Source organism: Mobula birostris, chromosome 25 (assembly GCF_030028105.1).
Source record: "Mobula birostris isolate sMobBir1 chromosome 25, sMobBir1.hap1, whole genome shotgun sequence".
Taxonomy (NCBI): Eukaryota; Metazoa; Chordata; class Chondrichthyes; order Myliobatiformes; family Myliobatidae; genus Mobula; species Mobula birostris.
The window spans coordinates 30,324,506-30,338,277 of record NC_092394.1 but is presented as its reverse complement, the minus strand read 5'-3'; the positions used below and the strand labels follow the sequence as shown (position 1 = coordinate 30,338,277).

The 13,772-nt window shown below is 41.0% G+C and overlaps 1 protein-coding gene across 1 annotated transcript in view; it reads right to left on the bottom strand.

Annotated features, from left to right (window-relative positions):
- The window catches only part of LOC140187859 (sodium- and chloride-dependent GABA transporter ine), a 139,444-nt gene that overhangs the window by 92,734 nt on the left and 32,938 nt on the right, over positions 1-13,772 (bottom strand). Inside the window, exon 2 of the mRNA XM_072243654.1 lies at positions 5,180-5,314. Within this exon, the coding sequence (XP_072099755.1) occupies positions 5,180-5,314 (135 nt within the window). The remainder of the gene's footprint in view (positions 1-5,179; positions 5,315-13,772) is intronic.

Genomic DNA, 13,772 nt, shown 5'->3' with positions numbered 1-13,772 from the left:
AATGACAATAAAAAGTGACTTGACTTGACTTGACATAGAACTAAGACCCTGCAATCATTACAGAGATGTGGCTGTCACGAGGGCAGCTGGATATTTCATGGCTCCGATGTTTCAAGAGGGACAAAGAAGCAGGTAAAAGAGGTATGGGAGTGGTATTGGTAATCATGGTTAGTTTCACAGCTGCAGAAAGGGAGGACATTGTGGAGCGATTGTCTACTGAGTCAGAATGGGTGGAGGTCAGAAACAGGAAGGGAGCAATCACTCTGTTAAGAGTATTCTCCAACCCCCTCCCCCCCCCTCCCCTTAGTGCAGATTGAGAGGTAGGTTTTGGAAAGATGCAACCATAACAAGGTTGTTTTATGGACTTAAAATTCTCTAATTTTGATTGGTACCTCCTTAATGGAAAACGTTTAGGTGGGACAGAATTTATCAGGTGTGTCCAGGAAGAATTCCTGACACAATATGTAGGCAGGCCAACTCAAGGAGAGGCCATATTAGATCTGGTACTGTTCAGGAGACAGAGCTCTCAGTGGGCGAGCATTTCTTCGAGACTGGCCACAACTCCGTGACAGGGATAGGCTCAGATGGTATGGGGAGGTATTTAAATGGGGGAGGGGGAAATACAACACTATTAGGCAGGAACTGGGGAGCATAAATTGGGAACAGATATATTCAGGGAAATGCACAATAGAAATGTAGAGGTTACTCAGGCAGCATTTGCCTGGGTTCTGAATAGGTTTGTCCCATTGAGGCAGGGAAAGGATGGAAGGGTAAATGAACAATCGTTGACAAGAGATGTGGAGCAGCTCGTTAAGAGGAAGAACAACGCATACTTAAGGTTTAGGAAGGAAGGATCAGGCAGGGCTCTAGAGAGTTCCAAAGTAGCCTGGAAGGATGTTAAGAATGGATTTAGGAGATCTAGAACAGGGCATGAGAAGTAGGATTAAGGAAAACCCCAATGCGTTCTACATGCTCGTGAAAAACAGGAGGATGACTAGAGTGAAGGTAGGGCCAATTAGAGATAGAAGAGGCAACGGGCCTGCAGTTGGAGGAGGTAAGGGAGGTCCCCACTGAATATTTTGCTTCAGTATTCACCTTGATGAGAATTACCTTGATGAATGTATAGTCAGTGTAGAACAGACTAATATGCTAGAAAATGCCAGTGTTAAGAAAGAGCCTAAATGAGTTTGATAGAATTCTTTTAGGAAGTGACTAGACACATTGATGATCATAGAGCGGTGGGTGTGGTGTAAATGGATATTAGTAAGGTATTTGACAAAGTTCTCCATGGTAGCTTTATTCAGAAACTCAGGAGGCATGGGATGGGTAATAAATACTGGCTAAGCTGGCAACGTCCACATCCCATAAATGAATAAATAAAAAAAGATTAGGTGCTGGAACTTTTGAAAAAAAAATTAGGATACTTAAGTCTCCTGAACCATTTGGGATATACCCCAAGATACTATGGGAACTGAGGGAAGAGATTACTGTGCCTTTAGTGATGACTGTAGCATCCTCAGAGAGTGGCGGATGTCTGGAATATGCTGCCTGGTATGGTGGTAGAGGCAAATACATTAGAAGCTTTTAAGAGAAGTTTAGATAGGCACATGGATGTAAGGAAGCTGGGGGGATATGGACATGGTGTAGGTTGGAGGGATTAGTGTTTGGGTGTTTTTGATTTGTTTTTTAGCTGGTTCAGCACAACGTTGTGCTGTATTGTACTATGTTCTCACTGGCCACAGGAATAGTATCAGAAGATAGAAGAATGGCAAAAGTTATTCCTCTGTTCAAGAAAGGTAAAAGGGATTATAGATCAATGAAGCTTACATCAGTGGTGGGCAAACTATTGGAAAGGATTCTTAGAGACTGGATTTATCAGCATTTGGAGAAGCGTCGCCTAATTAAGCATAATCAAATTGGTTTTGTGAGGGGTAGGTCATACCTCATGAGTCTGATAGAATTCTTTTAGGCAGTGACTAAATACATTGATAACCGTAGAGTGGTGGATGTGGTGTATATGGATATTAGTAAGGTATTTGACAAAGTTCTCCATGGTAGCTTTATTCAGAAAATCAGGAGGCATGGGATTTAGGGAAACTTGGCTGTGTGGATTCAGAATTAGCTTGCCCACGGAAGGCAGAGGATTTGTAGTAGATATTGCCTGGAGTACAATGATGAATGGTGTTCTGCAAGGATCTATTCTGGGACCCGCGCTCTTTGTGATTTTTATATATGACTTGGATGAGCAAGTGGAAGGGTGGGTCAGTAGTTTGATACAATGGTTGGTGGTGTTGTGGATAGTGTAGAAGATTATAGTAGGTTGCAGTGGATCAGGGATTAGGGATCAACTGTACTTGCCATTTATATTTACATGTATTAGAAAATTGCTGTGGCATGCTGCCGCTACATGCAACAAAAAGTGACAACATTCAACAAACATACAGAATAAAGAAATATATAAAAATAAAATTGGAAGTACAGATATGCATTAAAATATGCATAAATACGTAAATGCCAGCCTGTATTTAAAAAGCAAACAGCATTATAAAAGAGGTTAAAAGTGTTTACAGTGCAGTGGAGTGACTGAGGTAACAGACAGAGGGTGGTTCAAAGTTCAGAGTAAATTTTATTATCGAGGTACGTATATGTCACCATATACAACCCTAAGATTCATTTTCCTGTGGGCACACTCAGCAGATCTATAAAATAGTAACTGTAACAGGATCAATGAAAGATCAACCAGAGTTGAAGATGACAAACTGTGATAATGAACATGAGATAATGAGATGAAGGGTGAGATCATTGGTTGTGGGAAACATCTCAATGATGGGGCAAATGACTGCAGTTTTCCCCTTGAATTCAAGAGCCTGATGATTGTGGTAGTAACCGTTCTTGAACCTGGTGGTGCAAGTCCTGAGGCTCTTGTGCCTTCTACCTGATGGTAGCAGCGAGAATAGAGCACAGCCTGGGTGGTGGGGATCTCTGATGATGGACGCTGCTTTCTTAGGACAGCATTTCATGATGTGTTCAGTGGCTGCGAAGGCTTTACCACTGATGCACTGGGCTGAATCCATTACTTTTTGTAGGATTTTCCATTCAAAGGCATTGGTGTTTCCATACCAGGCTGTGACACAGCCAGTCAATACACTCTCCATTAGACATATATAGAAGTTTGTCAAAGTTTTAGATGTCATACCGAACCTCCGCAGACTCCTGAGGAAGTAGAAGCACTGCTGTGCTTTCTTCACAATTGCACTTACGCGGAAAATTCTACAAAAGGTAATGGATACGACACAATCCATGGGTAAAGCCCTCCCTGCCATTGGGCACATCTACAGGGAGCGCTGTCCTAGGAAAGCAACATTCATCATCAGGGACCCCACCACCCAGGCCATGCTGCCTTCTCGCTGTTGCCATTAGGAAGGTGGTACAGGAGGCACAGGACTCGCACAGCCAGGTTCAGGAACAGTTATTACCCCCCAACCATCCAACCATCAGTCTCCTGAACCTCACTCAACTTTACCTACCCCATCAATGAAATATTCCTACAACCTACGGACTCACTTTCCAGGATTCTTCCTTAGGTGTTCTAGATATTTTTTGCTTATTTATTTACTATTTCTTTTTTTTTCTTTTTGTATTTACACAGTTTGTTGTCTTTTGCACAGACTGTCATTGCAGTCTTTCTTTGATTCGATTATGGTTATTGAATTCATTGAGAATGCCCACAAGAAAATGAATCTCAGGGTTGTAGTTTGATAATAAATTTACTTTGAACTTTTTGTTGATGGAGGAGATATTGTTCTCCCACATGAGGTCCCATGAATTAATGATACCCAGGAAACTGAATATTGAAGCAGTGCTAATTGGAAAATTTATAGGATGCAGGGCTGGGCTGAGAAGTGGCAGATGAAGTTCAATCTGGAAAAGCGGTGTGCGGTTCACTCTGAAAAGTCAAACTTGACGGCAAAAGGCAGGGTTAATGGTAGGAGTCTTAACAGTGGGGAGGAACAGAGCAATCTTGGGGTCCATGACCATAGATCGCTCAATATTCCAGAGCATGTTGACAGCGGTTAAGGGGTGTATGGTGTGTAGGCCTTCATTAGTCTGGGGAATGAGTTGAAGAGTCATGAGGTAATGTTGCAGCTGTATAAAACCCTGTTTGGACCACACTTTGAGTATTGCATTAGGTTTTGGTCATCTCATTATTGGAAGGATGTGGAAGCTTTAGAGAGGGTGCAGAGGAAATTTACCATGATGCGCCCTAGATTAGGGAACATGTCTTATGAGGACATGCTGGGTGAGCTAGGGCTCTTCTCTTTGGAGTGAAGGAGGATGCGAGGTGACTTGATAGAGGTATATAAGATGATAAGATGCAGTGCTAGAATGTGCAGCCAGTGCTCCTCCCCCCCCCCCTCCAGGATGGAAATGACTATTACGAGGGGGCATGACTGTAAGGTGTTTGGCAGAAAGTATCAGGGGGATATCAGAGGTAGGTTTCTTACACAGAGAGAGGTGGGTGCCTGGAATGCACTGCCTGGCGTGGTGGTAAAGAAAGATACATTGGGGACATTGAAGAGACTTCGAGATAGGCACATTGATGAATAGAAAAATGGAAGGTTATGTGAGAGGGAAAGGTTAGGTTTATCTTAGAATAGGTTAAAGGCTTAGTATAACATCATGGGCACAAGGGCCTGTACTGTTCTATGTTCTATAAGGAAGATGGATTATCACAAACCTTTTCCAAGGTTACGGGAGACTAAAACCAGAGAACATTGGTTAAAAGTGAGAGGGGCATATTTAAAGGGAACTTGCTTTTTTACACTGATTGTGGTGGGTATATGGATCGATATGCCAGAGGAACCAGCAGAAATAGAGATAATTACAATGTTAAAAAGACATTTGGACAGGTTCATGGATAGGAAACTTAAGAGGGATACGGTCTAATGGCCGGGAAGTGGGACGAGCCCAGGAATACATCCTGTTTGGTCGATAAATTGGGCTCTTTCTGAGCTGTGTAACTCTATAATTTCATTTCTGGGCACAATCTTTGAGCTTATTGATAGCTCTGATTCCTTTGCCTTTGCATCTCGAGGTTATTGCTTAATTTCTTTTTTATATTTAAGTGCATCACTTCCAAGGCTACCAGATTGGCAGTAGATAAATCGATTGCACTGACCTTTGAGAAGTGGGCAAATCTTGCCAAAAGCTTTAACTGGCCCAGCTTTAAAATACTGTCCAATTGTTATTTCCATGTAGAGAAGTGGGATCCCGAGCAGCACAAGCATAATAAAGAAAGGAATCAGAAATGCTCCTGAAAGAGAGGAAATAAAGTGAGATTTAAATTATTATAAATGTAACTTAAATCAGTGATTAGTCTAATGATATAGATTGGGGTATAATGGTCCTTCGATTTTTGTCTCGATACCCTATAATTTTCTCCTTCCTTCCACAAATATTTCTGAAGGAAGTTTCTTTTTTAATGTAATTTTTTCTTGATCTCAGTCAGGTTTCTATGTCTGTGTTCCTTCACTCCATGTCAGTTAGGGAGGATGGTTTACGTAAAATTGTAGCAAATAATATGGTGTGGTGAAGATGATGATGATAGTAATTCCCTTTCTTGTTCAACTTTTTCTTTCAAGTGAGGTTTTTCATTTCTCCCGTGATACCTTACACGTGCAATTCTTCTCTCTGCACTTTTTTTTTGTGATTTGTAGGCAAGTGGTAAATCATCCTATAAAATCGTCAGCTGCTCTCCCCATTTCACAGGCTTAGTACTCCTAGTATACTTCATGCAATCAGAATTTGTTTTGTTAATATCTGTATTATACCACATTGCTGTATATTTCCCTGAACGCTATACCTAACTAAAAGCTTTATATGAAATTAAAATTGTAAATCATGGGAAAGAGTTATTTCTTGCTCCAGCTCTATTTCTTTAGCATTCACACTGTTGTGGACTCCAGTGTAACAACTCATCAGTTTACAACAGGTTCTAAAATCGGCTTCCTAGTTCCCATAGGTAAATTAATGAGACTCTTATTCACTACTCGAAATTGCATTCAATTCTATTCAACCTTGTGCCACTGCCTTTGATAAGAAATCAGCACTGCTGGCATCAGGAGAAAAGTTGTTTTTAGATTCAACCGTTCCTCCCTCTGCCTCGGATGAGGACAAGCATCATTGGAGGGATGTCAAACTCATGTCCCGCCTAATTTTCTGTGTTTCCGCCAACCCCTCTCTCCCTCCCAGATGCTTGGGTGATTATTATACTTTCAACACATATTTGGACTGGAATCTGTAACTTCTGCACTTATTCTGTACTTACCCAAATAGATGTTCATTTAGTAATTATAACCTTGAGTGATATTTTGAAAAGTGATAAACTCAGTTCATTGAAAGAGCTTTAACACACTACAACATCAAATGCAGGAGCTGAGCTGGAGCACCAGAATTGCCACAGTAGGCAAAAAATCAAATCTAGGTTTAAATTATTAGTGCCATACTAAGAACTATTTAATTTGGATAAAATGTTAAATGCTTATCAGGATTTCCCATATACTCTGCTCTGAGAATATCGAATATTGAAAGGGCTAGATAGAGTGAACATGGAGAGATATTTCCAATATTGGGACAGTCTAGGACAATAGGGCACAGCCTCAGAATAGAAGGACTTCCCTTTAGAACAAAGATAAGGAAAAATTTCTTTCACCTGGGGGGCAATGAATCTGTGGAATTCATGTGATGCCCATGTCACTTGGTATACTTAAAGTGGAGATTGATAGGTTCTAGATCAGTAAGGGATTAAATATTACAAGGAGAAGGCAGGAGAATAAGGCTGAGCAGGATAATAAATCAGCCATGATGGAATGGCAGAGCAGACTCAATGGGCTGAATGGCTTACTGCTGCTCCTATGTCTTTTGGTCTCATGCTCTTATGGCATCCCTCACTTGAAGCTCATCAATTTTACAATCATATTCTCTATACTCATTAGCAGGTTAAAATATCTCCTCCCTTTTATTTCTGTTGACATATTGAAAACATGGACTGTGCACAATTTACACACGGTCACAGCAGAATTAGCTCTGAATTGAAGAGTATCGATAGCTCACCTTAAGTTTCAGTTAAAACATAAATGATGCTTTGAGCTGTGGCACAGGTGATAGTGAACTTGCAGCTAATTTAGAATCAGACTTATTATCCTTTATACTTTATTGTCACCGAACAATTGGTACTAGAACGTACAATCATCACAGCGATATTTGATTCTGCGCTTCCCACTCCCTGGAGTACAAATATTAAATGTTAAAAATATTAAAAATAGTTAAAATTAGTAAATATTAAAAATTTAAATTATAAATCATAAATAGAAAACAGAAAAATGGGAAGTAAGGTAGTGCAAATAACCAAGAGACAGGTCCGGATATTTGGAGGGTACGGCCCAGATCTGGATCAGGATCCTTTCAGCAGACTTATCACAGTTGGAAAGAAGCTGTTCCCAAATCTGGCCGTATAAGCCTTCAAGCTCCTGAGCCTTCTCCCGGAGGGAAGAGGGACGAAAAGTGTGTTGGCTGCGTGGGTCGTGTCCTTGATTATCCTGGCAGCACTGCTCCGACAGCGTGCGGTGTAAAGTGAGTCCACGGACAGAAGATTGGTTTGTGTGATGTGCTGCACTGTGTTCACGATCTTCTGCAGCTTCTTTCGGTCTTGGACAGGACAACTTCCATACCAGGTTGTGATGCACCCTAGAAGAATGCTTTCTGCGGTGCATCTATAAAAATTAGTGAGGGTTTTAGGGGACAGGCCAAATTTCCTTAGTTTTCTCAGGAAGTAAAGGCGCTGGTGAGCTTTCTTGGCAGTGAACTCTGCTTGGTTGGACCAAGTCAGGTCATTTGTGATATTGACCCCGAAGAACTTAAAGCTTTTGACCTGTTCCATTTGCGCACCACCGATGTAAATTGGGTCGTGCGGTTCGCTACTCCTTCTGAAGTCAACAAGAAATTCCTTCATCTTGCTGACATTGAGAGATAGGTTATTGTCTTCGCACCATGCCACCAGGTTCTTAATTTCCTCTCTATGTACTCAAACTCATCATTACTCGAGATACGGCCTACAATTGTGTCATCGGCAAACTTATATATTGAGTTCAATGGAAACTTGGCTACACAATAATGGGTGTACAGTGATATATCACCGATATACAATGTAAAATTTGTCGTTTTACAGCAGCAGTACACTGAAAAGACATGAAAATCTTTAAATTACAAAAAATAATTAGATAGTGCAAAAAAAAAGAACAATGAGGTAGTGTTCAGAGGTTCAAGGACCTTTCAGAAATCTGATGGTGGATGGGAAGATGATTGTTAAATGTGGGTCTTCAGGCATCTGTACCTCCTCCCTGATGGTAGTAAGGAGAAGAAGGCATGTCTCAGATGGCGAGGGTCCTTAATAATGGATGCCATCTTCCTGAGGTGCCACCTATTGAAGATATCCTTGAGGGCAGGAATGGCTGTGCCTGTGATGGAACTGGCTGGGTCTGTAACCCTCTGCAGCCCATTGCGATCGTGTGTAATGGAGGCTCCATACCAGGCTATGATGCAACCAGTTAGAATGCCCACCACTGTATATCTGTAGAAATTTGTAAGAGTCTTTGGTACCAGCTCTCCGCAAGCTCCTGTCGAAGTAAGTCCCCTGGAGTGTCTTCTTCATGATTGCATCAATGTGTTAGGCCCAGAATAGATCACTCCTGATATTTTGAATCCATTGAGATCAAAAGGAATAAAAATCAGGGAAAATGTAAAATGGCTTGATTACTTTATGCTTTCACACAAAGTAAAAATGACTCCTTATTGTTCTTATCACAGCTGTGTCCACTGTACTTAAGTTCTTATAAGGAGGGAATATGGACACACTATGAATGTATGAATTAGTCGCATGAGTAGATTGCTCAGCCTCTTGAGCTTCTCCTCCATTTTATAAGATTTGCATGGGCCCCGTATCGAAGGAAAAATGTACTGGCCCTGGAGAGGGTCCAGAGGAAGTTCACAGGAATGATCCTAGGAATGAAAGTCTTAATGCATTGGATGGCTCTGGGCTTGTACTCGATGGAGTTCAGAAGAATGAGGGTGGAACCTCACTGACACCTACCAAATACTGAAAGGCCTGGATAGAGTGGAAGTGGATGACATTCCTTTGAAATTGAGATGAGGACGAATTTCTTCAGCCAAAGGAGAATGAATATGTGAAATTCATAGCCACAGAAGGCAGCTGAGGTCAAGTTATTGGGTGTACTTAAAGCAGAGATTGATAGGTCCTTTCTTGGTACAGGGAGAAGGCGGGAGAATGGGGCTGAACAAAAATCAGTCATAATTGAATGGTGGAGCAGACTCACAGCTAATAAATGACCTAATTCTGTTCCTATATCTTACAGTCCAATCAATGTATCCAGTTGTAACCTTAACTCTGAGTACCTGTCTATCAAGATCAACCATTACCTCCCTTGGTCATTATGCAACTGCCTTAAAATATTCAAACAATCAGCTCCCACTGTCCCTTGAGGAAGAGAATTCCAAAGGCTCATGATAATCTGAAAGAAAAGAAACTTTGCCGTATCTGTGTCTAAAATGACCAACCCTTCCTCTTTAAATTAGTAAACTCCAGTTCAACATTCATACATGAAGAAATGCCCCTCCAAATCCAACATGTTCAGACAGCTCATGGTCTTGTATGTTTCAATCTAAACTTCTCTTATCCATCTCAATACTTGCAAAGTATTGTGAATGATTACCAGGAAAAGCCTGCATTAGCGATATCATTATGATATATCCAATTCCAGACCAATCACTTCAATTATCGTTGAAGTATTAGTTGACAGGACAACTGAGGTCATGAAGACTCTCACAATTGTGTTTAATGTTGCATTTCCTATTTGAGTAAGTGCAAGCATGTATTACAACGAATACAGTAGAGTTAAAAATGCACATGGACTAAGATGTTGACTGTCCTGTGCTATCACCAGTGGGATCATCAGTTGATCTGCCACCTGTCTTCAGGAGTTTTGGCCCGCTTATGATCAAGACTCCCTCGAGGTGGTGGGCCAGCAGTGCTAAAGCACCACCTCCCACTGGTGAGCTTAAAAACTTGGCATCTGCCTCTATCAGAGTTGTTGGTCACTTCCATCCAACAGATAGTCTGCTCTTCAGGTGTCAATGCAACTACTGAAGGGTTTGCAAGATATGTATACACTGTCTGACTATCTGCCCCTCCAGACATACTTGGTCCACACCCATGCTGGTCCTGTCTCTGCTGCCTCAGCTACAGTCCTGCTGGTTGACTTGATCTCTCTTCTAGTGAAGCCAAGGTCACGCAGCCACTCCTGGAAAGTGAACGCAATAAACCCACGGCAGCCTACTTCGAGTGGATAGCATGAGACCTTCCACCCTCTGTCTCTGCACTCTGATCTTAATTCTGCATACTTGGTTAACTTGCGCTCATGGGCTTCATCGATGTTGTCTTCCCAGGGGACTGTGAGTTCACCAATAACCACTCCTCTACTGGTGTCAGACCATACAATTATATCTGGACACATATACACTTCAGATCATCTTAGAGCTTCATTTTCAACATAACATGCATGTCATAGCAAGGGTTTGAACTTCCATTCAAATACTGGCAATGTACTTTTAACACCCAGCTAGCTATGTTAACCTGGAGAGGGATGGGCTCCGCCAGGTTTCAGAGGCCCAAGACACACCGCATGATGAGCACACCAAAAAGCTGGTGCAAAGCTTGTCCGATGGTGCCCCAGAAGAAGAAGAAGAAGAAATTTTACCTAAACACAAATGGATGATGGCACCTTAGAGCTGTAGTAATCAACAAGGAAGTTGGTTTCTACTTAACCACAGGAGTCCGATAAATGTCTATTTTCCCAATATGCTTGAGCATAAAGTAACTTTCAACGAGCTGTCTGTGACAGCAATGAAAATAGTGACATCCCTGCCCCTTGCTCCCCTTGAAACTACTCCCAACCACAGGGGAACAATAATCAAATGCCTGAGAGCACTGTGTATTAAAGGATGTAGCAGTTAATGATCTGAGCCCTGTGAAGAAATCGAATGAACCAATGCAACTTGCAAGAATAATTTAACCAACACCAAACGTATAGCTATCTGCTCGTTTACTGGAGTGGATTAATAATCTCTAACGTGAAGTGATTTTGCTATTTTCTGCTTGTCAAGTATTATTTATCGCTCAAAACCCTTGCTGTGCTTCCATCCCAGTCATTAATACCTTACTGCAGACGCCGGAGGAAATTAACTGCATGAACTGTTCAGGATGTCAATGTCCGCAGCAAATTGAACCATTGGTAAATAAATAAGAACAAAGCTGTCTCGACAAATTCCCATAAGTTGTTTAGAAAATAAACAAATACAACAAAGTGACAAGGAGCCTGTAATTAATTTTGTGGCCGCATTGATTTGTAAATACATTATACTTGTTTTCTTGATTTATTGGTTTATATTTTATTGCCAGTCTCCGTTTGTATCTATCATTCCATGTGCATTATCATTAATGTTTTATGATGTGACACTATTTCCACATACTTATTATTTTGTGAAATGCTATTTCTCTTTTAATCAATAGCAATATTCTGTACATGCCTTCTAGATCTCTGGATTGGGAGGGTGTTGTTGACGACATCTAATGGCATTCAATGATCCCTAGTTCATATTGATCAGGAAATTTTTCTGTCAGTCAGAGATGATATCTATTTGTTTTGTCAAGAGGAGTGCTACTCGAAGCAGGAGGTTCCATGCAGCAGTGGTAGTACAAAGCAGAGGACATTATCTGTGAATGGATTTGGAAAGCAGTTTATGATACATCTATTCTGAGAACACAAAGTGCTTTCTGATTTCAGTCTTTCCTGGAAAATAAATACCATTTACCTTGCCCACTACAGGCAGACAAATCAACAACAAAAAAATTCCTCTTCTAATCAACCATGTTTACCAGATATATCTGTGCATGCAGCATGGGAAAGGAGAACACTTTGTAACAATGGGTGCTTTGGATTATCACAAACAAGGTTTCCTCAGGAGAATTGCGAAGGGGTGGGTGAATTTACTACTGAAGTTTAAAGGAAATGCAGGGAAATGCAGGAAGTTTCTCTGAAAAATGGACACAGTACACAACTGAGGAGCAAAATTTCTTTCAATTTCCTGGGAGGATAAAATCTTTCAGGAAGACAATTCCAAAGACTCAAATCCTTTTTTCAAAGAAAAAATCTTAAACATCTTTATCCTAAATCTTTATTCTTATTCTCCTAGTACTGGATTTTTCCCACAAGTAGAAACACTGTACCTTTTAAGCTCTTCGAGGTTCTTATGTTTCATTCAAGTCCCTTCTCACTTTCTAAATTCTTGTGGGAAAAGTTTATCTCTTCAATCTTTCCTTATATAGCAACATGCCCATTCATGGTATTAGTTTAGTAAACCTTCTCTGGACTAGTTCTAAAGTATTAACATCTTTCCTTAAATAAGGATAGGGCTATTTAATACTCTACTCTTACTAATTACTAGGCCCTTACTAATGTCCTATATAACTGAAGCATAACCACCTTACTTTTGTTTTGAATTCCCTAGCAATAAACAACAACATTCTGTTAGTCTCCCAAACTACTTACTGTATCTGTATACAAGTCTTTTAGTGAATCACACACGAGGATGTTCAGATGCCTTTGCATCTAGGAGCTCTATATCATCTTACTCTTTAGATAGTATGTTTCATTTTTTTCCCTACTAAAATGGACAATTTTGCTATTTCACCACTTTATATTCTATCTGCATAACCACTTAACCTTTGTACCTTTGTAGCCTCCTTACCTGCTCCTTGTAACTTACTTTCCTACCCATTTTTTTTGTCAACAGTAAATATAGCATCTATACCCTCATTGCATTCATCCAAGTCATTAGATGACTAGGTAGAGAGACTCAATGTGCTGCTGGTCATGCTACTGCCTCTGAGCTACAGTGACCTGGGTTCACTCCTGACTTTGCCTGCTGTCAGTTTGGAGTTTTTCTGTAACTGTATGTGTTCTGTTTGACTGCTCCAGTTTTCCCTAACATCCCGAAAATTCTCGGGCTGGTAACTTAATCGGTCATTGTTCTGTAGATGAGTGGAAGAAGCTAACTGAAATGTAAGGGGAAAGACACAAGTTAGTTGGGTATAAAATGGTTCTTGAAGGTCTGCGTGGACTTGGAGCATTGAGCACTCGACTGCTCTTGTTGCTTCGTATGGCATTCACACTTCTAATTGAAGTGTGGCCCAGGAGGGGCGGACGCAAGTCGATCCGGTTGGGAGCCAGGGTTGGGTCGATCTTCATCTGGCATCTCGTCCACAGCCGTTCCAACATGAGTGACCCTGAGTTGGCATCATCTGATGGGGTCCTTGAAGCACGCAAGCCTCCTCACGACGTCAACATGTTGATCCAGGTATCTATCCAGGTCCTGTATCTATTTTCGTCTCTATGATATGACTCATTTATATAAATTGTCAAAGTTTAAGCCCCACTCTAAGGTACAACACTCAAAATGTTTTGTCAGCCACAAAAATACCCTTTAGCTTCTGACTACTGTATTTAGATAATGTACTTCTCCTAATATTAGCAGGTGCCCATAAAGTATTCAGTTGACGTTGCAGTCTCACAGCGAGTTAATGTTACTTGTTTGGAACTTCTCCTCCTGATGCCTTCCTGGTGAGGTAGCAAATCCAC